Below are 24,701 nucleotides of genomic sequence, written 5' to 3' on the forward strand. Positions count from 1 at the left end.
TCTCTGGAAACTCAAAATTTGCATGGGTCTTAGCTCACATAGTTTTTGGCATATCTTCTGTTTGGACATGGCTTCAGTCTTGACAATGAAGCATTGTACCATGCCATTTTGTAACTAAATTCTAATGCTACTGATACAAGTGTTCTCTAGGCTTTACAGATACACACAGTCTTCTGCATTTACTGCAAAGGCAGTAACAATAACACTAAGCTAGTAACCTATTTTAGTACTGGGGAAGTCACAAGTAAGCTACATAAAGAAATACCGTACTTTCTGCTATTATTTTTTGTCCACATTTATTTATGAGTAAAACAAACAGCAAACATTACAGCAAAGGGGACATTCAGGCCCAGATTTAAAAAAAAAACAAACAAAAACAAAAAAGAGAGATGCCTGGATAGATTCTGAATTTAGGCACCTCAAGATTGCTGACAAAGTACACAAAAATAAGTGAAAGTCATGAGCATTTCAGCAAACTTTGTAAGTGCATTTCAGTATTTATTTAGATGTTTAAGCTCTCGCACTAGATTTTACAAGCTGGTGAACACTGGCAAAATTATTTCTCCCACAGAACTATAACCACACATTCCCAAGACAGTATAAATATATGGTTGAACTAACATTAATACACATCACCATTTTATCAATTACATAATAAAACGAATTATCAAGTATCCAAATATTAAGTTACGCAGCTTGAAAGGCATACAAAATATTACAGAGGTCTGCCCAAGTCATAGCAGAAACTCAAGGAGAAAAAAGAAAAAAAAAAAATCACACTTTCAACAAAGCAATAGTTGGTAAACAACTTTCAATAGGTACAGTAAAAGAAACTACAAGATTTTTCAGAAATTTTCTGATTAAGAATTTTTAGCTACAATAACAAAGCATTTCTACGTTTTAAAAAAATATTTACTGAAGTAAAGGGCATATTCTATACTTCCTGCACAAGACAAAGGCAACATTTTACTAGAAATATTAAATAGCCCCTCCCAACCTTTTCATGCCCTCTGTTAAGTTGCACATGAAGTGCCAACATTAATTTTACTGTAAGGCTTTTTGTCTGGAGACATTAAAGACTTGTGTGCTTCTGTACAATTTAAAAGATTTCTTCTACATGAGTAACCAGAGAGTAATGGTTTGTAAAATGGAGAGGTTCAGATAACAGAAAAGTACAGACACCGGGGTACAAAGTTCCTTTAATTCATAGTATTAAAAAGACAGACTGTGCAAATCCTGATTCTAGTGCGATTGTGGGAGACACAACATACAGTGAGCAGGCAAGACTACCTTAGAGGCCATTTTCTTCAATATTGAAATGACTGTAGAAAAAAAGATATAAGGTCCAGATAAGCTGGTAGTTCTCACATCATCAGAACTATGCTTATTTATAAGAAAAACATGTAACTGATATGCTGGGTATTTTGGCACCTAATCTCTCTACAGACTGATTTATTTTAGTACCCCAATTTTTAGTAGTTGAAACTAGGTGAGTAAGACTCAATGGCATGATTAAAGGATATTTGAACTGGTAATTAATGAACAAGGAGACAGCTCAGAAACAGGGTACAGCAAAAACATTTACTGGGTCTCCAAACAGATGGATATTTATCTAAACACAGAAGTTGCATTTCTACTAAGCCTTTAGCCTATTAAGTACTCCTAAGGAAGCTTCCTTTACTACTAAAAAGAATATCAGACTGATGTCTTTGGCATGCAGTCTGCTTAATTCTAGTTTCCATCCTTTATTCCCAAAGAAGTACTATAGGCTGTTGAGCTTTACTGAATACAACAATTATTTCGGTGACCATTGGAGTCTTTAAAGCGCAGACGCATCTTGGGGCGGTATTTCTCCAAGTACAGAAGTTGCTTGCTGTTAAAAGCTCCACGCCGCTTCCTAGATGGAGGAAAAAAAAAAATGTTTTAAACAGAACATTAATCTACTGCCCAGTCAAATAATATCACCAGAGAAAAATATTTTGAGGTCACTTTAGAAGATCACCATTAAGTCAAGACTGTAACCAAAATAAGGATAATTAAAAGTTAAGTGCCAGGAAAGTGGGTGGTAGCTTCCTTTCACAAGCACCTTATTGGACCACATGCTCAAAGAAGAACATAGCATTTTAGACTGTGTTTTAGCCTCTGATACACACAAGCCAAAGGTCTTACATTAAGAAGAAACTTCAAAAGGAAGCTACAGAGCAGATGTGAGATGGTGGTCTTAAAGCTGAAGTTATTCAGACTCTTATAATAATTATGAAGAATGCTACAGTATTAAGAAAGCACATAAACATTGCAACTCCCTGTAATAAGAAGCTGAACAGAAATTGAGCTTTCTTGGTTTTCCCAAACCAGAAGTGTGTGAAAGAAGGGTACATTTTTGCTGAGCCTTTGGAATATGTGCCAGGCTACCTATTCCTCACTTCATATATATACCAGCCTGTTAAGATGTACAAGCTGAATTTAATTCTTTAAAGGCTTGGCAATTATGCAAGAAGTATTTTGGTGTTGTTTACATGAGCTGCAGCTTCTTTTAAATACAGTTGAAACCTGCAAAATGAAGACATTCAGACTGAAGTTATTATCATCCAACTCACATACATTTGTAAAGAAAAATCCAAGGAAATACTTTTCTTCGGCAGACTACCAGTAAAGACTAGGAGGAACTGTTTAGCACACTTTGATCTAATACAGAAGGAAGGATCCACAAATGCAAGTGAGTGTTAGCTCTAGCTAGTAGACAGAACCTAAACAAAGGTATTTTGCCTCTCATATGTACAAATAATAAACACAACCCTGCAGATCTAACTGAAAGTTAGGTGTTCTTTTGCTAAAATAATTACTTGGTGATTCTGGTTTCCACTGGAACAGGCCAAGTCTTACAATACTGACTATATGCAGTATGTGTGTTAAAAAGTTCAGATGTACTAAATATCATACAAAAAAAGGAGTAAAAGACAAGAACAGCATTTGTAATTTCCTTTAGTCCCTAAGGGTATATATCAATGTGTTAAATCTTGGAAACAGCTAGAGTTAGCTTCATACTTACTGTCTTATGAACTGCACTGCATCTTCATACTTCATTCCACATTCTATCAGTGCAAGAGCAACTAAGACTGGAGCTCTGGTAAAACATATATAAAAACACAAGACAACAGCTCAGTTTAACATTTGCCAATGCACACTTAGAAAAAAGTTCACTTGCCCCAGTTCTCTTTTCTGCCCTTCTGTGTATCTGATGTTTCCTCCCCCGGGAAGCAAAAAACTGAGCCATTATACCATCTGTTTTCAAGCTACACATCCTCATTAAAAACAGGGTTTAAATTAACTCTGATCAAACTTGGCTTTGTTCATCTGACTTTAGGTACAGGAGAGGACAGTGGGAATAAAATTAATCTTTACTGATTTGTTTAAAAGCCAGTTGATTCTGGGGAATAGTTGCGTACAGGTTTCTACTTCCACAAGCAAGCATCCTCAAAGTAGTCAAGATCCCAAAACAGAAATCAGAAGAGGGGTCAGGCTCAGTAAGACCTGACAAGTCTTAGAACTAGTGTCACAAGTTTTATGAACAAGTGCAATCCACAGGCTGCTGCACACCCCTGAGAATTTCCTTGCTTGCCACAATATTCTTCATCTGATAGAATACAGTTTTAAGTTAGGAAAGTTTGACACAAATCAAACTCAAATACATTAGCAAGTTATGGCTAAAAAAAAAAAAATCAAGACAAAACCCCATGCCACACACTAGCAACAGACTAGTGCATCTAGTAGCAAGCGTAAGTGGTTTTACATGTTCAGGGATTTAAAAAACCTTACATGATAAAAAGCTAGGATCTTCTTTTCAACTAGTCAATTGCCCAATTTTGAGGAAAAAAACAACAAATATCACTGTAACCAGCTGAAGAGGACTCATTTTTGGTAGCATTCACCACCACAGTCAACTTTGTTATGTGTGAAGCCATAATGCAAACCGTGGATAAGCCAGGCTTACAGACAACAAGATCAGAAACTTCCATTTTATATTGGACATGCTGAAGCCTGTAACTAAAATATGGCAACTGCTTTTGGAACAGATCTAGTTCCCAGGTAGTCTAGAACAATAGCATCAAAACTATTATGTTCTCACAACTGTTGGAACTGTATTTATGATAGGGGCAGCAGATAGACAGAATGGGGCTATAAGGAGAATATTTAGCATTACCCATAAAAATTTTGAGGCTCAGTGTTAGAAGTGAGACAGAAACAGAGCTTTGGGATTTTGGAGAACACTTTTCATCCCCCAAACAGGTGGTGAATGAAAGTTAGTCTTGATGTGCCAGAACACCCCATTTGCTTCTGGCTAATGGTTACAATACCCTTGGTACATGTGGACTGGCAATACAGCTGAAATGGTGATGAAGAGAAAACTTCCGAGTGAGTCACTAAAAACCAAATACATTACAAAAAAGAAGACATAGCAAGACAAAAAAAAAAAAAATCAATGGGACGCTCATCAATATGTTTGGTAGAATAGACTTGTTCATTCAGTAGTTTTTGCGTGAGAGCTGTGATAATAGCATCATCTGTTGACTAAAAGGCCTTTAAGTCTAATCTATACACATACAACAGTTTCTTGCTATCTGAACTACTTTTAGGTGTAAGGTCATTCCAATACTGGATATGTGACTATTTTACATTTGCCTCACAAACTTTTGTACTAGATCTTAGCAAGTTTGACCAGGGACGGCAATTCAACAAATCTTTAAAACTTTACTCACCTTCCAAGACCAGCAACACAGTGTACAGCAATACAACAACCAGGTTCTTCACGAAATTTAACTTTAAGGAGGTTTAGCCAATCATCAACAATCTGGTTGGATGGTGGAGCACCGTCATCAAAGGGCCAATCCTAAAATATAGCACAACATACATAAATACATAAAGTTAGAACTCTTTATGCTTGTATGCTGTGTGCATACACAAAAAAGGAGGGGACGCAACAGTCGAAAGAGCTCACAGCTAACGGAACCACTCAAGCTTACGGTTTTTTAATAGTACAACTACAGCAACATTAGGAATATACTCCTTTCAATCTATTTGCATTGAGCAAATTATTTTGCTCTAAATCACGTTTTTTTCCTGACAAGAGAGGATGACTGTGCAGCTTTTGCCTCTATCAGCTACTGGAATACACTTGTAAAGTTAACAACATAGTGTCAAAAGGAAATTTTTTGGGGGGAGGGTGGGACAGGTGTGAGGGGCTGGACTGATTTTAAACTCTGCTTCTACACTACTTACCAAAACCTGAATGCCTTCTTTTTCCACCGGAGCAGTGTCATAAGTAGCTTCACACACTCTTACCACTGTGGTAACACCATATTTCTTAAGTTCCTATGGAATGGAAAAAAAAAATACGCTTTAAGAGTAAATAATGTCACTTACCATTTAATTTTCTCAATAGGTTAGCTTATTAACTCATTCCAAAATTTTCAGTAAGTAAACTCATGCAAGTGCTTGCCATCCTGTGAAGAACACAGAAAGCCTAAAAAACTGAAAACCTGTGTACCAATACCAGATACCTTTAAGCTCTTCTGCAAACATATCTGAAAATTAAGTTTTGTTATGTTGGATCAGGGTTTTTTCCTTTTTAAAAAACAGATCCAGATAAATATTGGTGGCATAAGTAGTCCATTTCCAAAAGATCATTCCTTTTAAAGGAACAGGAAGTTTCCTGGTTTGCAAAGCTACATACTTCACTAAAAACATTCTGAGCAAGGTTTACATCTTCCCTTTTTCTCTCTGCTTAGAACAACAGCTTTGTAAGACCTCTTACTGTTAAGAATTATGAGTGCAGGACAATAAATTATTGCAGTTCCTGAGTTATTGAAACTAGAAAATAACAAAATCTAACTTTCCATTTTGCTATTACCCTTCATTAAAAAAAAGGCACTCTTCCTTCTCCCTGCAACAACCCATCATTCACGCTGTAACTGTCACAGTAATGACTGAAGCACAGCCTAAGCATACCTTAGTTGCGAGAGTACAAAGGCAAGCAAATGTTATCTCACCATGTTTCTTGTAAATTATCCCACACTGAATGCAACACAGAGGTATAATACACCTAAAATCTTGCTAATGAGGGACTGTATTACAAACTCAGACCTTATTAGGAGGTAACTTGGGAGGAACCTATCGTTAGGATACATGCACACACTTTTTACTGTGCACTTTATAGCTCCAACATGCTAGATGCAAGGTTTAGATGATAAATTCAGATACTAGCAATATATGCCAAGCCACCTGGCTTTAGTCAGTAAACAATTTCAGCAGATACCAAAACACTTAAAGTAGCTTCAGCAGCTCTGGATGCAGTGCAAGGCTACCACCACAAATTTCACTCAAGTCGACACTATGATACTCAGAGGATTCTCTTAAGCCTCACTAGAACCACAATCTGCTAATACTGAAGGGAGACAGACAGTGAAAGCTTAATGCAATCCTTTTAATTTGTTCATAAGGTTCTGATCCACAATGTGTAGTCAATTATTCTCTTTTTAATCACTATGCAATAGGTGCAAGGAGATTTTATACCACTTCAAATGAATCTAAATGCAAGTTCCTACCACTAGCAGATTTTTGTATTGTTCTACACGTAACTTTGCCAGATAATTCCTGTTTTCAGACATAAACAATGTACTTAATGTACAATGTACTAAACAGTGCAATTATTTCTTTGCTTCACTTTCGTAAGTATGTTCTTGTGAAGGCCAAAGTGTATCCGCACAGATTTGTCTGTAGGTCTCTGAAGCATGGCATCAGTATTTGAAAAGTCAATACATAAAACAGTCTCAGTACTTCTTCATATGGCTTCCACAGCTGTTAACTCTTACAGGAAACTTAATACAGCATGCTGTTCAGGCATAAAAAAAAAACAACAAAAAAAAAAACATCAGTAAGAATTGTCCTAGCCTTACCTCTATAAATTTGTTTAAGGTTGCATTGGTTGGATTGTGTGTGATTAGGAATCTCATGTTCTTGTAGGTGATTTCCACAGGAGCTGGGCGGTTCATTCGGGCCATACTGATTTAGTCAAACATGCAACAAGATTATGAAAGGATTCAAAAAAAATTCTAATACAGAAGTGATGTAGAGAAACTGAAGTCTACTTCACTATACTCCACGTGAAATTCTCAGTGCTTGGAAGTGTGAAGTTGGGAGCAATGGGAAATGAAATGAACCTCCTAACAAGAAGCAGCAATTCTTCAATCCAGTAATACTGAGGCAAAAGAAAGGCAGTGCACTGAGGTTTACCCCATCCAGGTCTGAATTCTGTTGTTAAATGCTCTGCCAATTTCAATTCAATACTTCTTATCCTGGTCAACCACTCTTAGGGGGGCTTCTTGGTGGAGTAGTAATGAATTTCTACAGTTCACTTGTCTGCATAGAGGTCGTGCTGTGCCTGGCAGTAGTCTCCACTGCCCTTCAGAAACTCCATAAATGTGTGACCAAGAACACCACAGAACTGCTGTAAAGAGAAGGGGAAAAAACATCATAATGAGCACAGCTGAAGCAAGGTTATTTTGAAGACATCAAGCATTATAAAGTGAAAAAATAAAAACAGATCAACTACGTAGTTTCATAAGGTTTATTTCTTAATCCAAGAATTAAGTTTGCGTAAGAATCCTGTTAGTTTTCTTAGCAACAATTCCTTGAAAATAAATACATTTACTTAGTACAAAGTTTCCATACAGGGTTGTTTCAACACCAAAAACTGAAATGTGTTAAAATACCAATTCAAACGTGCTAAATATAGAAATAAAAGATCAAGTTTTAAGAACCTCAGTATTTATATAAAGCATAGCTCTTCCAAGACAGCCATACAACTGTATTTTCCATTCTGAATTGAGAGACATTACAACACCTACTAAAGTTACACTGACCTTAAGTAGTCCCATGAAAACAAGGATGAGATTCCTTGAATATTCAAGCTAAGCATCAGACAGTTTCTAAACAAAACTACCAGTCTCTACATAGATACAGAATCATTTGTTTTAAAGGCTAAATACTTACTTTGCATGTACGCATCATTAATTCACATACAGAACAGCCAGCAGAAAAAAAACCCCACATCTAAATCCACCTGTCTCAAATAGGAGGCCTTGAAAGCAAATGCAATGTCTTTGTGGCCTAACAAAACAACGCAAGCTTTTAAACATATTTTGAGACTTTACAGGCACACAGGTTTCTAACTAAGGAACATTTCACATACTAAAGGCTGAAGACACATGGCAACCTTCATCTTCTTTTAACTGCCTTTTTACACTATGACTTTATTAATATACCAAAATAGGTAACAGACTAGCTAAAAACATACACAGGCAAATTTACTGAACAGGTTATTCCTGCCCAGTGGTGTGCTATTTTGCTACGGTTAAGTTTACTTCTAAACTTACGGCAAGACACACAACCAGGTAGTAGGTAGCTGATGAACTGCTCGGAGTTGTGTACTCATTTGCAGATGCTGCTGTGCAAATGAACCAAGAATACATGCTTTTATGCACTGTGGAACCTTACAGCAAAGGAGTTAGTTTTGTGCCTAGCCACAGTATCAGTGCTGCTGCTGACACCTGCCTAGGGAACAGGAGGGAAGAAGAGAGAAGTTTTGCTTGCCAAAAGATAGGTAACAAGCTGAATCAAATGTCCACTAAATATGCTTAGGTAGTAGAGAGAAACATCATTGATCCTACAACTACTCAGCAGAAAAAAATGACTTATGTTGGCCACTCAACTATAAACATTGGAAGGAATCCATGCATTTCTATGTCCAAACAAAATATTGCCCAAGACACTTTGGAAATAGATTAGCTGGGCATGCAGTGTTACAGAATTGCTATCATAGACTTAACTTTCTTAAATTTGTGATTTTTATTTTCCCAACTGGGACACAGTAATATCAGTTCTTTGCCTTCATAAATCTAGTTTCTAGCAAACAGAAGGTGTAACTTCATTGTAGCAACGTTCAGAGTTTTTAAACTACAAACCAGCTCTATGCATCCATCCATGTACATAATCTGGGTAAGTATACATGAGAAAACAAGGAGAAGAAACAGTATTTCATTGATCTACATTCAAATCATCCCATTCAAAGGACCATGAAAACAGCTGAAAAGCTTCCCAACCATGAGACAGCAAATTCAAAAGATCAGGTCCTAAAGACAACTGTGCAGCAAATCCTGATAATAGCCTAAGTGTTAATATACTTAACCAAAGAGCAGGAAGAAAAAGCTACATCCAAATAAGTCATGGCCACTAACTGCCATCTAGGATTTATAGTGAGACCAAGACTCCACTGCAGGCACTAAACCATACACAATAAGACTACAGTGAGTCTATTTAACAATGATTAGTATTAAGCAGAAGTCAAAACAGATCAATAGCCTAATAACTGTTCAGTTTTCTAAGAGGTATATAGAATCACAGACTACTTTTGGTTGGAAGGCACCTTTAAAGGTCATTCAGGTATCTTAGCAGTATAGGAGTTCAAGTGAACTACAATTTAAAAACTGCAACAATATTTTATGTTGTAGACATGGCTTTGCTCCATTCATAACTCCAGAAGAGAAGTTCAGTAACAGGGTAATGGTAACAGAGAAGATAAAAATCATTAAGAGATTTCACATGCACTTTGCCACCACTCTACCACCACCATTTCTGTGATTAAGTTTGCCAGTTACTTGCAATAAAACTATTTCAGTTTTTATCTGCAGTAACTTGAGGGACAGTGAGAACTCTAAATATAATAGGCACGAAAAAGGAGTACGAAGGATCCTCTGAAGTCAAAGGTAAACAGAGTGACAGGAGAACTCGGACTCAGAAGAACTCCAAGAATCACCATGTGACACACCAGCCATGCCCTAGCAGAAGGTGGCAGAAGGTGCATTAAAAAGACTTCTAGGACATAGGGAACACCTGAAACAGCAACTCAAAAAAGAACCGAAAACAGCTTATTTGAAGTCACTTTCAATTAGTTTAAGAAGCAGAACAGCAAAAAGGGACAGGACAGCATCAAGCAGATGCATGCACTGGCAGACATGTTTCTCTCTTCTTAAGACTGCTAAGAGGAATCACAGACGGTCCTTTTCCCTGGTAGAGGATAAGGGAGCAGAGGCTGTCAGAAACTGAAATGGAAAAGCATGCAAGTGAGCTCGAGGAGACAGAACAGGGTCACTAGGGTAAAGAAAAGACCTTTCAATCTGCAAGATGGAGAAAAGAATGCAGAGCAACTGGAAACCATTAACGTGACCCCACACTGGGGCAGGCAGGATGTAAGAAGTAATCGGGATTTATCCAGTATGGTAGGCAGGCTGCCCTTAGTATACAATGACGAGTATTCAGCACAATACCAGACTAAACTCATCATGGGGGTAAGAAGGAAGGCAAGCAGCAAAACTTTAGTTAAGTAATAAATCCTACTTTCCCAATGTAAATTGTTAATCGCATCTAAAAACTGGGTGCACAGTTCAAATTCTTATACAAAGTTGAAGTACATTACGCAATGTTAAATTTGAGCTCTATGTGTAATTAACCCCTACAAATGAATTCATTTCATTAATATTGACTTAACAGTTAGCAGTTAGACACACCAGCACCTTACCAATTCACACAACTAAGGACCTAACCAAGCATGTATTTGAGTCTCACTGTGTGCCTTGGCAGCTGCTGGGACCACATTACAAAGGAGCAAAGCTCATGTTTTCCTTTGATGTGAATGCCATCACTTCCCACCATTGCTAGCCACAAAGCTCCACACATACAGACCAACTCCTTAAGGCAGCAACACACTGTACTATCCCAAAGACAGCTTTGCCAGCCTAGTTCAGTTCTGTTCTGGGAGCCAAATGAAAATTAAAAGACAAGTAGTAGACTGGCATGCTGTTTGTGTTCTGGCACGAAGCCAGAGTACAAGACTTCACCCATCTTCAGCAAAAAGACCTAGAAGACAATAAATCAGCTATAAAAATACTGTTGTAGTAATTAAGATCACCGTGGGCTTAGGGGGAACTCAAATGATGTGAACAACTTTTGAGAGGCTTGGAAATACAGCTTTAAAATAATTGTATTGTCTCAGAGAGTTAACTACTTGGTAGGTAAGCTATCAAAAAAGTTAAGATAGCGTATGAAAGCGTAAGGCTGCACAAGTGAAACTTAAATGCATAGTATTGTATGCAGAAGTTTCTTTTAACAGAATGACATCAACTCATTGTTTGTACCATCAAGTTAGGTACTCCAGCATATTCTTTTCAATTTACATGTGCGTTTTCCTTGAAGAAAATTAACACTGAAGGGTTTTGGAAACTGGAGCAGCAGTTTCTACCAGTAACGGAAAGCCAAACAACATTTAGACTGTTAGATCCATCAGCAAAACAAACCTAAGGTTAATATGCCAGGACCACCTATTAAGAGAAGGTATCCTGTCCAAGATAGGATAAAGTCATGTTAATTATGACTGCACCATCTATGATCATTTATGCTAGTTAGAGAATAGTTAACTCAAGCAAGAGGAAGACATCTTGAAAAGAAAGTTTTAATTCATGCCCTCCATTTGGGACAGGAAGCTTACGTATCCGTCTCCGCTGACAAGCAGATTCACATGTACGTTAATTCTAGGTTTGAAACAATCACTCATGTCTGGCAAAAACTGCTTATGAAAGTAATCTACTACACTGTTACTGGTATGTGGAAAGCAGAGAGGCATAAGGTTATCCCATACTGTTGACATTCTTGTCCACAACTCGGCAGCATCTTGAGAAGCATGCAAACAAATGCACTTGTTTACACAGTTGCACGACACTTCACTCTACTTTCAGAAGATGTATAATGCTGTTCACAATTGCTCATTGACCAGAAACATTTATGCCCAGAATCAACTGTGTGGGATCGCATTCTCTGACGTCAAGGCCTGCCACGCACTCACTCTACTGAAACCATGGGATCAAAACTAGAAAACTAAAATAAACTACGTTCCACTACAATTTTAGAGCACCTGCAGATTAGTCCATTGTTCTAACTCGCTACATGACAAGTTACTGAAGGACAGAGGGACAAATACCCCTGACTTTGTCTTACTACTCAAGGCCTAAGTAGCAACTGCTAAGGCAAACAAGTAGGAATGGGAGGGTAAGGGGTACAAACTGCAGAGCCATTATGCAAGGTACCTTCGCTAGGTGTTGTTGACAAGATTCACCTCCCTCCTACCAGGCACATGAATGTCTGCACTATGATATCCACAGTGATAACACTACCCATTTTGCACAAAAGAAAGCGACCCGTGGCCTAAGAAAATACACTCATGCATCACAGATGGGAGATTCCAAAGGTTTATCATAAATTTGTTACGACACGCTCTGTGAAGGATGTTTCTTGTGGTTCAAGTATGCGGGGGGGGTGGGGGGGGGTGGGGGTGGGGTGTAAAAGTTCTCTCAGAACTTCCTGTGTAACAAGTCAATGCAACTTCCAGAGATGATGAAACTGAGGCCATGTGACTGTCTTCCTAGCTCTGCTTGGACCATAAAAAGAAAAAAAAAATATGCAAAAAAAGCCTTAACATATCGGGGAAAATAAGACATCACAAGAACCATTCCTTCCTCTTGTCTAATACATCCTCTTTCTGAGTTTCTGTAAGCAAGGAATCTCAAAGACTCAACACTGTCACTCCAAACTACATAAATCCTGTCATCCTACTCAAAAATTATTCCATGATGTTTTAAGCAATGAGAAATTTAGCATATGCACGCAAAGACAGTTATTGCTGTATTTTGTTCAGTCTAATAAAATTATGAGTGCCAAACAAGAAGCTGTGTTTGTGAAGAAAGCTGTAAGGAGTTCTGAACTTACTTTTAACACACAAGTACCACTTGTATTGATCTGACAGAGTTTTAATTTTTTAAATAGAAGGTGACAATCTGCTACTAGTTTAGAATCCAGTAATTCCCTGATCTGGGCATTCTGGTTAATCTTTAAGAAAAGAAACGATTACTTACAGTCAGCCTACACACTGGGACAGATCCAGCATTGTTACGTGGCGTGTATTCTGTCATAATAGGAAGGTTTCACAAGATAGAACTTATTAGGTAAGGCTAAGTTCTATTTATTTACTGCCTTACTGACACATTCAGTTTCGGTAAGGCAATGGCATTCCTCTCCCTTGGCTCCTGCTACATCCATCACTCGTTTTTCTTTCTCACTCTCATATTTCCTCCCGTGGCTGTGTAATTTCTGTACTGCCTTTTCCACATTTACCCCCGAAACGATTCTGTTCCTGTAAAACAATTTCAAAACCCTTTGCTGTTCCATCAACGGAATGATACGAGCTGACATTTAAGTGTCATCCTCACGTTCTTTGATTTGACAGTTTTATGAGATTATAAGGAGACAGGGTTCATACTTCTGAGTCACTGCTTTGGAGACTCTGCAGATGCAGGTAGACATATTGGAAAGTTGTCTCCAGCAGCAATAAGAAACACCAGAATCACAGGACCCTCGTCTCACAAAGCCTGTGCACCTGTCAGCTCATAATATCTGCAATGTGCGTAGCTGGCTACCAGACGGCAACCAAGACCCACGCAAACCCGCCACTCATCCTGCTTCTACTATTACCGTACAGTAGCTACTTGATTTTGATAATGCTTTGTCTTTCTTGCTTCCCTACTTTTTTTTTTAGGGGGGTGGGGGGCTACTACCACCAGCAAGCCTTGCGTTGTTCGTGCTTAAACACACACTGTGCACTGTGGTCACAGATGTTGGGCAGCACAGATGCTGAGATTAGTAGGGGAGTTAAAAAAAAACAAACAAAACCACAAAAAAATAAAAAAAAAAAACCAAAAAGGCAAGGATATCAGGAAAAGGAAAACTTCTGATGCTGAACTGTGATCCGCCTCCAGAAGGAAATGCCTTTCTCGCAAATCCAGACAGCAAGGTCTCAGCAGCAGGTTCCCTCAAAACCCAGGTACCTGACCGCGCTCGTGACCTCCCGCGAGCCTCGTCACCGCAAAGCCCGCTCCCGCGCGGACCCCGGTGACCCCCTGCGGGCCTCCCCCCGCCCAGCCGCCACGGCGGAGCCCAGCCTCAGCCGCCCCGGCCCTACCCCCTCACCGCCCGCCCGCCGCACAAAGCTCCTCTCGGGCGGGATTCCCGCCCTCGCCCGCAGCCCGTCCCGACTCCCCGCAGGAAACGAAGCCGCGGCCCGGCCGCCCCCGCTCCCCGCCGCACCGCCCGCCCGGCGGGCAAGCCCCGGCTTGTCCGGGAAGCCCCGTGCTCCGGCTCTGGCCGCCCCCAGCGCCGCCTCAGTCGCGGGACGCCGGGCTCGCCCGTCTCTCCCCGGCGAGGGGACGCTGCCCCGGCCGCGATCACCGCCCCGCGGGCCGGACCGTCGCCCCTGTCTGCGGCGGTCACGGGTTCGCATCACGCTTCGATCAGGCTCCCGACGCGGAGCCATCTTGTGTGTGTGTGTCCCTCGGAGCCGCCGCCCGGCCCCGGCCTCCCCCCGGCAGGGGGCTCCCGGCCGCCGCCGGCCTGACGCGGCCCCGGGGCGCGGGCGGCCCCGGCTGCAGGGGCCCTGCCCTTCCCGGCGGCCGTCCGGCCCGGCAGACGCCGCCAGACAGACACCGGAGCGGGGGGAGCCCGGACCGGCGGGCGGGGCCGGCGGCAGCCAGGCTCACAAAGCGGCTTTGTGCCCGGGCCGGGCCGTTCGGGAGCCGCGGAGAGGTCGCCCGCTCTTCCCTCTCCCGGCGAAGCAGGGGACAGGGGAACCAGCAGGCGAGAGCGGGAACCGGAGGGGCGCCGGGGGTGCGGGGGGGGGGGGGGGGGGGAGAGGGAAGGCCGAGCCGCGCCGCAGCCGGCCTGGCTCGGTTCTCCCACGGCCCGCCCGAGAGCAGCCGCAGCCCGGCGCTGCGAGAAGTCGCCCGGAGCCGGAGTGGCCAGGGCGACAGAACAAAGAGACAACATGGAGGAGACGGGGGAGGGTGGGGGGGAGGCGCGGGAGCCGGGCGCAGGCGGGCAGGGCGGGGGGCACTCACAGGAATATGGTTACTCATTGAAGACTGTAGCCTGATCATACAGCCGGGGTGCGGGCGCCACCGCCGGGGGCAGGAGGAGCGGAACCGGGAGGACGCGGAGGCGCTGGAGGCCGCGGAGCTGCCGGAGGGGGTTCGGCGGCGGAGCGGGGATGGACCATACAGCTGCGGCGGAGGCGGCGGGCGGCTCTGCGGACAGGCGCGGAGCGGACGCGGCTGCACCGGCAGGGACACTCGGCGCCGCCTCCCGCAGAAGCGCCCCCGGGGCCCGCCCCTCGCTCACGCACGTCGGCGACGAGCGTCCCGCCCGCCCAATTAGAGGCGCCGCCAACGCGTCCGGGGCGAGAGAATGGCGTTCGGGGGAGTGTGGCCTGCGCCGGCAGGCTGGGCGGTGGCGGGGGGGGAGCCGAGAGGCGGAGGCAGCCGGCGGGAACCGGTTAGCGAGCGGGGAGGGCGGGGCCGGCCGGGCGGCGCGGGGTTCGCCTCCAGGGGCCGGGGCCGCCCTGCGCTGGAGCCCAGCCCCCGCCGCGCCTTGCCCGCGGCTTCGCCGGGAAGCGCTGGGCGCGGCCTGCGGCTCCCCCAGTGCCACGAGTTCGAGGCCCTTTGCTGCGGGGTGGCCGGCTGGCGCCTCGCCGCGGGCCGCCGGCTGTGGCCGACCTGTCCCCGGCGTGGTGGGTGGGGGTGGCTGAGGGGAAGGCGGCGAGGGGGCTGCGGGAGGGGGAGGTTGTGCGGGACGAGGCGGGAGAGCCGTTCCCCGCCGACGCTGCCCGCTGTGGCCCAGCGGCGCGCTCCGCTCTCGGGCTCCAAAACTTATTTGTGCGAGCTTGACGCTGGTGGGAAGCCCTCAGCGCATTCTGCCCGCAGACTGTTACGTGCTTTTGAGATAAAAAGTCACGATTTCTGGTTTTTCAGGTCGGCCCGGTAGGCCAGAAGCGGTGTGGGTGACGGCGTGGGCTCCGTCAGCGTCGCGCTCGCTCCTGGGATGGGCCGTGTCCCGAGACACGGCTGGCGTCCCGCGGGTGCAGTCCGGCGGCGGGGAGCACCTGCGGCATCGCTGCGGCGCGTGGCTGGCGGAGGCTTGGGGGTCAGTCCCCGGCTGGGCACCCTCAGCCTGGGGAGCACCTCAATGTGGGTCGGCGCTAGCTTTGTGAAGTGACAGGCTATTTTTAGCTCCAGTCAGGCCGATGCTGTTCTAGTTACGTTTAACTGGTTAAGCCTTTCTGCTGAGTGCTATGTTACTGTTACTGTAGAGATTACAAGAGCCTGCAGAAGTTGTTTTTGGTCTGAAAAATAAACAGCTCAGTTCTGAATCTCAGCATTTTGCGTTTGCCTGTACAGAGGCATGGCTGGTTTGTGGTTTTGCCCAAATTTTCTGTTTTTGTATAACCTGCAAAAAACACAGTTTGTGCAGAGGAGGTTTTTGTGGTAACCGATGCGTGAGAGATGTGTTGTTCTGAACATGACTGTATCACCTTTCACGCCACCTGACTTCAGGTGGGCGTAAGCTGATTTCTGACCAGGAGACGTGTCTCTGCTAGGATAATATACTCAGCTTTTCTGTATGTATTTACATCTGTGTTTTGTATTTACTGGCCGAGTCAGGGCACGCGTCTGGAGAGCTTGCAGCTGTTTCCACTTCTCCGTGTAAGACTTCGTGAAAATGTGCTCAGTGTCTTATAAAATAAGCAGAGTATCCCAAGGTTAATGGCTGCTTGCAGTATTGTTTATTTGTTGATGGTTACAATGTTAGGAAGGTTTGGGGGAAAAAAGAGAAAAAGTCAACGCAGCTTGTCTCTCTCATCAATAAAGCTTGAGGAATTTGCTCTGGATTGAGTTCCGAGACAGATTAAACAGGTCTTTACCTGCTTTAATCCATGCTGTGCTGGTTTTTTTTTTCCTTTAACAACGCAAGCTTTTGTTTACTGTTTCATTGCACATTAAACCGATCAGGATTTTAGGATCAAGTTACTTTCTGCTGCAACATCCTTTCAGTACTGTAACACAGTACGTTACATTGGAAAGAAGAGTCACTGGCAGTTTCTTTGAAATTGTGTTCACTAAGAAGAAAGGGTTTAGCTCAGAAAGCTTCTAATCTAAATATGTGGGGGGTTTGTTGTTTGTTTTTTTTGTGTGTGTGTGGTTTTTTTTTAAGAAAGAATATATTTCGTGTATGACATTTCATGTCATTTTCACTAATTAATATTAATTTCTATTACAATAGTCCCCATCTGGACCCCCTAGTTGTGATTAATTATGTCATACTAGATGGCAGCTTAGATGTAATAGCCGTGTCTTGCGCTCTGAGATGACGAGGTACGTGGAGGTTTAGAGAGAAGTAGACTAGAATAAAGTAGTCTGCTATTTCATAGAACGTGGGACAGAGTCAAAGAGATTTATTGGAGAGAGACCAATGGATAGTTACAAGATGCCAACTAGTGAACTGATGAAGCAAAGTGGGCTGAGGAGGCAGAAAACAATAGAAAGAAGCAAGACTCATGAAGAACTTTAAATGTAAAAAAAGAAATGCTTGTAAAGACAAATCTGTGGGGCAAATTCAGAAGAGACTGATATTATCAGTGCGAAAAGCAAAGATGTGATCATCACCATTGTGGCATTAGGAAGATTAGTGCAACTTTTATGATAAGAGGCTATAATAGGACAACATTTTAATATATTTTTGAAGCAATGGAAGCAAAAAATTATATTTGTGCGTAAGCTGAATGTCCAGGACTTACCTAGCTGACTATTAGCAATATTTTCTGAAGATTTTAATAGGAAGTTTTGCGTTAAACCAGTCAATGTAAAAAATACCATTTCAAAAATCAGAATGCTGTTATACCTTATGAATACTTTCTTTTGTTTTATAAAACCTGCTGTTTTGTAATCTCTGATAATTTGATGTTGCCTCCTGAAGTACAATAGTGAAAAAAATTCCCTATTCACTTTCTTTTTGTAGAAGTGTATATACTTTATGTGCTTTGTTAGCCATTTTTGTCAAGAAGGGGAACCTAATATAGTTAGGAAGCATAACTTCTGATCATCTTTGTCAACCTTCCTGTACTTACAAAAAATCCATTGTATTATTTTTTAACCAGAGGAACCAGAAAAGGAAGTAGTCTTCAACATGCAGTCACACAGTGTCCATGCATCACTTTGAAGTGGTTTGAGAATGCTGCTTCTGTGGGATTCATGAAAGTTAAAAATTTAAAATATTCCTCTTATGTTTGAAATTAGTATCTTTATGTATCAACTAATACAAATATTACTCAAAGACTAAATAAAGATACTGATTCTTAATGTGCTTGTTATTTGCAGACACGTGACTTCTTAGTCCCTCTAGACAGTAGTCAGTTGTCCCTGACATTTATGTGGGTCTTCTGTATCATAACATGAGCACAAAAAAACCCAAACAATTTTATACTGGAAAAAAATTTCAGGATCTGAATTTGTTTAAGTATCAGTTGGATGTAGTTTTACTGTGTTTGTGTGGACTACTTCTGTTTTTAATTTGAATGGAATCAGGGATTTTATGTACATATTGATGTCATGTCCATTACTTGTCTATCTGTATGGAATGAACTTAAACACTTACGGGTTTACTGGTTAGATCTTTGATTTGCTGATATTAACTATAGCTTTTTGTGGGGAAATTTCTGAAGGTTGTATTTATACCCATGTTATGCCAATGTTTAAAAAGGAGAAGTGAGTTGACTGTGACCTGGTTGAACTGTCATCTAACAGAAAGCTCATACATGACCAAGCTGATTAAAACAATAAAGAATTAAAGGACAAGAATATAATTAATGCAAATCAATGTAGTTCTAGGGAAAATAGCTGTTGTAAAGAAGGCTGACTTAATGCTTTGATAAGATTACAAGATTGGCATAAAATTAACTACATAGCTGTAACACTAAAAGTTCATGTTTCTGAACAGTTTTATGAAAGGAATGTAATCAAAGATTACTGAAAAAATGAAGCGTGACCAAAGACTGATGTAAGTAACAGTGATGTCGATGTAGTTCTGCAAGTAATCTAGATTGTTTAGTAACTTGTGTTCACTCAAAAATGTCTTTCAGTACAGACACATGCAAAGTCATGTAGCTAGAACCAGGAAAACAAGCAAGATTTACAAGTTTTTACAAGTGCTTCGGTTACTCTAAAAAAGAGTCTAGGGACTATAATGGACAAGTAAGTCAATATGAACTCCCAGGGCAGTGCTGTGGTGACAGTAAAAATTATGCTTACGTGATTCCTAGATACATAACATGAAACTGTGAGAAAGAGTAGAGAGATTTTTATTTTTAAATAGCATTGATACTAACTATGGAAATACCATGTGCAGTTCTGTTGACCACAGACCTCTCACCTTATTTTCTGATTTAAAAAAAAACCCCAATGTGTCTGGAGCTTGCGTGTGGCATTTTTCACGTGCCCTATTGCCAACTCCTGCATTTACACTGTTCCTACTCTTAGCCTGTTTTCTCCTCGCTGTTTGGATAAGGTTCAGTGCCGTGTTGTCTCTCACATTCTGTGATCTGGTTTTCTGCCGAACATGGTAATGGAGTGGAAGAGACTGCAGGACTAAGTCAATTGTTTCTGTAAAAATTGCGTTTGAGATGCGGTAGGTACACAGCCACGTCGTAGCAGAGAATGACGTATTGGTAAGAATGGAAAGCTGCAAAAAGATATTCAAAGCCTGGAAAAAGTAGTGAGACATGTGAAGGACTCTCCCTATTTAGCTCAAAAAGTAGATTCAGTGGTATCTCACAAGGAGAAAATACAGTCTTCCAAAGGTTTCTTAATTTGAAGAGTAAGATGGAATGGATGATAAAAGTTTGACAAATTGACATGCTCTGACAAATATGAGTTACTGGGTTCAGCATAGGAATCAGCGGGTGAAACTTCATACACTGTGATGCAAAGGAGATCATAAACTACAAAATACAGGTTTTCACGTCTTGAGGTAAGAATTTAAAGGGAAAAGAAGGCTTTTAATGAAAGATCCTTAATTTGGGTGTGTTTTTTTTTTAGTTAGTTCAAACTCCTTGTGGTATTTATATTGCAATGGAGGTGTGTAATTTCTTAAAATTGGTCCTGCCTGGAAATTCTGCTTTTAATATTTCTGAAGTTCATTAATATTTACAATTTAACTGAGCACTTCTTTATATTTTTCTACTGATGATCATTTCTTTGTGTATATGAAATTCTTCTAAATTACTTAGTTTCTTTCTCTTATCAATTTTTACTATGTCAGCTTCATTTCTGTGGCTTGGTCTCGTTTATTCCCCCCTCTAGTGTATTTTCCTCTTTATTGTTTCATTGGTGTCTTCAGTCGAAATCTGTTTTCGAACTGCGTCCTTTTGTTCAGTCCTTTAAAAAGTCTCATGATTGTTACACGTTAGTTCGTTTCTCTCCTGTTTCCAAGTTTCACTCAGTAGGGTGGTCAGGAAGCCAGTTCTGTTTCCATGACATGAGCCCGTGTGGTCTCAGTGTACATTCGAGCCCTTTACTGCTGGTGTATAGCGCCTGAGGAACACTGTTCTAGTAGAAGGTGGATGAACAGACCTGTGCTCTGTGGTAGAGCAGGGAACCCTTCTGCTATGGAAATTTGTGTGCTGAAGTGCTGGAGATACTTTTGATGTATCTGTGGTTTTGAGTGGAATGAAGTGGCGCTTCATATACAAGGTGTGGTATGCTGAAGGTTTCTGGTATAGCATCATGGTCTTGGGCTAGATCTAGTGTGTATGCCTGAGTAATAATGAGAGTTGTTTTCCATTTTCTGCTCCTAAAACTGCTGCTGATTTTGGAAGAGAAGGTTGTTCCAGTTTCTTTCTAGGACTCTGGTAATATGCGTTGGCAATGGACTGGTTAGAGTGAGTGAAGACCTACTACTGATCAGAGAGCTGGAGTACCTCTCCTATGAGGACAGGCTGAGGGAGTTGGGGCTGTTCAGACTGGAGAAGAGAAGGCTCCGGGATGACCTTATAGCAGCCTTCCAGTACCTGAAGGGGGCCTACAGGAAAGATGGAGAGGGGCTTTTCACAAGCGTATGTAGTGATAGGACAAGGGGGAATGGCTGTAAACTAAAACAGGGCAGGTTTAGATTAGATATTAGGAAGAAATTCTTCACCGTGAGGATGGTGACACACTGGAACAGGTTGCCAGGAAAGCTGTGGATGCCCCCTCCCTGGAATTGTTCAAGGCCAGGTTGGATGGAGCTCCGAGCAACCTGGTCTAGTGGAAGATGTCCCTGCTGATGGCAGGGGGGTTGGAATCAGATGATCTTTAAGGTCCCTTCCAACCCAAACCATTCTATGATTCTATGATTCTATGATACTCCACAAATACAACCAAACGATGTAAAGCCCATTTCCAGTTGTTTACTGGGAAAATTCTGTGAATTCTCATGTTGCTTCTATCTGTTCAATAAAAGAATTGTCTCTGTAATGGACTTTATGCCCACTATGTGTTAAAACTGTGGAGATCTGCGAAAGAAGGATTTTTCATGACTGAAGAAGTCATGGTCTTTTATAGGCGCATGCTGTAATTGTCACTCAGCAGGTCTGACGTTCATAATTGGCACTTAGGCAACATATAATCCAAGTAGCTGGTGATTTAAGTATTACAGCAGTAATCTTAAAGATGAATAGTTTAAAAAAATTTTGCACAATATTGCTCACAAGTGAGTTTTCTGTTGTTATGCACTTCTACAACATGTCTACTTATTTATTCCTGTTGAAGTAGATGAAGCCTATACATTAGGAAAGCCGGGCCTTTTAAATTTCATTGAAGTTAGATTTTTTCCAAACACTCTTTTTGCAACAGTCCAGTGGTCTGACATTCTGGATATATCGTGGCCTTTATCTCAGCAAGCCGTTTGAGCTGACAGCCTGGGAATGTTTTCTCAAGACATGTTAGGGAGCGAATGAGAGCCTAGGCATCGGGATGACAAACAGAGCCTTCAGCGTTAATAGTGCTTCCCGTATTTGCTGTGACTGTGTATGTAGGAAATTGTGGCATTAAGATCCTATACAGCTGCTGTTACAAAACCACCATCTAATTCTGGGGGGGGGGGGTTGTTACCATTTTTCAACAATGCCACCTGTGAGGGCTGCTAAGCTGGTACATTAATAATGATAAGATCTTTGACATTTTAATGGCAATTAAAAGAGCATATGGCAGTTACCAGGATTCGTAACTATTCCCTTTTGAAAAGTGTTTTTGGATGAGTATGAAAATTCATGTATGTTTTTGCTCTAAAATGTTAACCGCAGGTTTTATTGTCTTGTGCTGTTAGCGCTGCAGTTAGAACCAAACATCAATTTCTTTGCTCAGTCTGTTCAGATTACTGCAGCTAGCAGTCAGTCATTGCCTGTTCAACATCCTCTCCACACTGCTCCTGATTTTTTCCCCCTCAGCTGTTAGGGAAGAATGTTCATTGAATTTTTTTAATTTTTTTTTTTTTGTTTTTTGGGGAGTTTTTTTGGGTTTTTTTGGTTTTTTTTTTTGTGTGTGTGCAGCAAAGTAGCAACAAATTATCTGGACAGGAAAACTTTACAGGCACACTTGTATAACTCACTATATTCATCTGTCCACTGATATGTTGTACTGTCACTAGGCTCAAAGCTGGTCTTGTCATTTACTGTTGGAATTTCATTATTGTTAAAAATTGTTGCCTTTGATTTTAATTCTGAGATTTTGATTAAAAATTGAAAGATAGAAACCCAAGCTGGTAACAGAAGCTCTGTTGCAGTTCTAATCCATACTGAAATACAAGTCTATGCCGTTAAGTGACAATTAAAAATATGATAGAAGAAGGAAACTTAGAACATGTAATAGAAAATACAAATTATGACATTTTCTTGTTAGGCATACATGTCCTTTTGTCGTTTCTTTGCTTAGTGAACATTTCTCTTTTGTATAGTACCATAATCATCAGTGTGTTAGAAAAGATGTACCTGTATTCATACTTCCGAAATTTTGAATTTAACAGGAAAAACAAATCACTTGGAAACCAAAATATGTGTAATTTTATGATCCAAAGCTCACAAACACAGATTAATTAGCATTATTTTAAATGGAGAAAATCACGTATATTTAAAAATCAAGATGGAAGCTGTAAGCCAGTACAAGGAAAAGATTAGTAATTTCCTGTACTTCCTAAAAAAAAAAACCCAGGGGCTTTTCTGTTCCATTTTAAACAGGAAAGCATCTGAGAACTGTCAGCCTCCATGATCTGGTGCTGAGGTTATTTTGGATCCCTAATTTCCTTTGCCTTTTGCTTGAGTAAACTGGTTCAACAAATCAAAAATATGCTAAGTCTTTGTTATAAAAAAGGACTTTTATTTGGTCTTGCAGTGGGTAGAGCGTGTCAGGCTGTAAATAAACATGCACTTTCGCAACACTGACATTCAAATGGTGTTGTAGGCCTTACGCTATTTTACTTTCAATCTGCACCAGCCTTTGATATGTGTGTAATTAAATTGTCTTTTCCCAGGGCTTCGACAGTCAGAATATTACTGTGGCCATCATTCATGTAAGACTGTTGGCCAAAATACTACATAACAAACTAACAGTAGGGACCTGTATCACCTTTGTACCCAGAGGGCTGTGCACCTGTTCAGATTTTTCAAGCTATTAGCTCTGGACTTGCCATCAAGCCCAAAACCAGGGAGTGTAATATCATTGCAGGTGACATGTTCATATGTATTCTCAGCAATGCAAGCTGTAGGCATAGGTATCTCAGCAATAATCCTGTGTTCTGAAACTAGCTGTAACTTCAACATATTTCCAATGCCACATGATGTGTTGGGTTTGCCTGGCAAGGTTTTGGTAGCAGGGAGGCTACAAAAGTGGCTTCTGTGAGAAGCTGGCAGAAGCTTCTGCTGTGTCTGATAGAGCCAGTGCCAGCCAGCTCCAAGATGGACCTGCTGATGGCCAAGGCCGAGCCCATCAGCGATGGTGGTAGCGCCTCTGGGATAACATATTTAAGAAGAAGAAAAAAATGCTGCACAACAGCCACTGGGAGAGAGGAGTGAGAATATGTGAGAGAAACAACTCTGCAGACACCAAGGTCAGGGAAGGAGGAGGGAGAGGAGGTGCTCCAGGCACCAGAGCAGAGCTTCCCCTGCAGCCTGTGGTGAAGACCACAGTGAGGCAGGCTGTCACCCTGCAGTCCGTGGATGTCCACGGTGGAGCAAATCTCTACATGCAGCCCATGGAAGACCCCACACCAGAGCAGGTGGATGCCCAAAGGAAGCTGTGACCCCGTGGAGAGCCCACACTGGAGCAGGCTCCTGGCAGGACATGTGGCCCAGTGGAGAGAGAGGAGCCCATGCTGGAGCAGGTTTACTCTCAGGGCTTGTGACCCTGTAGGGGACCCACGCTGGAGGAGCCTGTTCCTGAAGGACTGCACCCCATGGAAAGGACCCACACTGGAGCAGTTTGTGAAGAGCTGCAGCCCATGGGAAGGACTCACGTTAGAGAAGTTCATGGAGAACTGTCTCCCGTGGGTGGGACCCCACGCTGGAGCAGGGGAAGAGAGTGAGGAGGAGGGAGCTGCAGGGACAATGTGATGAACTGTCCACAAACCCCATTCCCCGTCTCCCTGTGCCACTCATGAGGAGGAGGTAGAGAATTCAGGCATGAAGT

At 42.0% G+C, this 24,701-nt stretch overlaps 2 protein-coding genes across 2 annotated transcripts; both read right to left on the bottom strand.

Annotated features, from left to right (window-relative positions):
* Positions 1-279: 279 nt before the first annotated feature.
* Positions 280-7,067, bottom strand: PTP4A1 (protein tyrosine phosphatase 4A1). The gene is made up of 5 exons (XM_009934101.2): positions 6,954-7,067; positions 5,278-5,370; positions 4,758-4,888; positions 3,050-3,124; positions 280-1,897 (listed from the first exon to the last, which is right to left on the bottom strand). The coding sequence occupies exons 1-5, from the start codon at positions 7,056-7,058 to the stop codon at positions 1,780-1,782; spliced, it is 522 nt and encodes a 173-aa protein (XP_009932403.1). The 5' UTR covers positions 7,059-7,067; the 3' UTR covers positions 280-1,779.
* Positions 7,068-7,408: 341 nt separating this feature from the next.
* LOC142360608 (uncharacterized) lies at positions 7,409-15,382 on the bottom strand. The gene is made up of 2 exons (XM_075414612.1): positions 15,054-15,382; positions 7,409-7,504 (listed from the first exon to the last, which is right to left on the bottom strand). The coding sequence occupies exons 1-2, from the start codon at positions 15,090-15,092 to the stop codon at positions 7,409-7,411; spliced, it is 135 nt and encodes a 44-aa protein (XP_075270727.1). The 5' UTR covers positions 15,093-15,382.
* Positions 15,383-24,701: the final 9,319 nt, after the last annotated feature.

Source organism: Opisthocomus hoazin, chromosome 2 (assembly GCF_030867145.1).
Source record: "Opisthocomus hoazin isolate bOpiHoa1 chromosome 2, bOpiHoa1.hap1, whole genome shotgun sequence".
In the NCBI taxonomy this organism is placed as follows: Eukaryota; Metazoa; Chordata; class Aves; order Opisthocomiformes; family Opisthocomidae; genus Opisthocomus; species Opisthocomus hoazin.

What these genes read in the sequence shown, in the direction of transcription:
- LOC142360608 (XM_075414612.1), bottom strand. Translation starts at nt 15,092, where the DNA reads ATGATCAGGCTACAGTCTTCAATGAGTAACCATATTCCT. An exon ending in CAATGAGTAACCATATTCCT is followed by an intron (nt 7,505 to 15,053) that starts GTGAGTGCCCCC and finishes TTCTCTTTACAG; the next exon opens with CAGTTCTGTGGTGTTCTTGG.
- PTP4A1 (XM_009934101.2), bottom strand. Translation starts at nt 7,058, where the DNA reads ATGGCCCGAATGAACCGCCCAGCTCCTGTGGAAATCACCTACAAGAAC. An exon ending in AAGAAGGCATTCAGGTTTTG is followed by an intron (nt 4,889 to 5,277) that starts GTAAGTAGTGTA and finishes GCTATATTTTAG; the next exon opens with GATTGGCCCTTTGATGACGG. An exon ending in GCAGTGCAGTTCATAAGACA is followed by an intron (nt 1,898 to 3,049) that starts GTAAGTATGAAG and finishes TCCTCCATCTAG; the next exon opens with GAAGCGGCGTGGAGCTTTTA.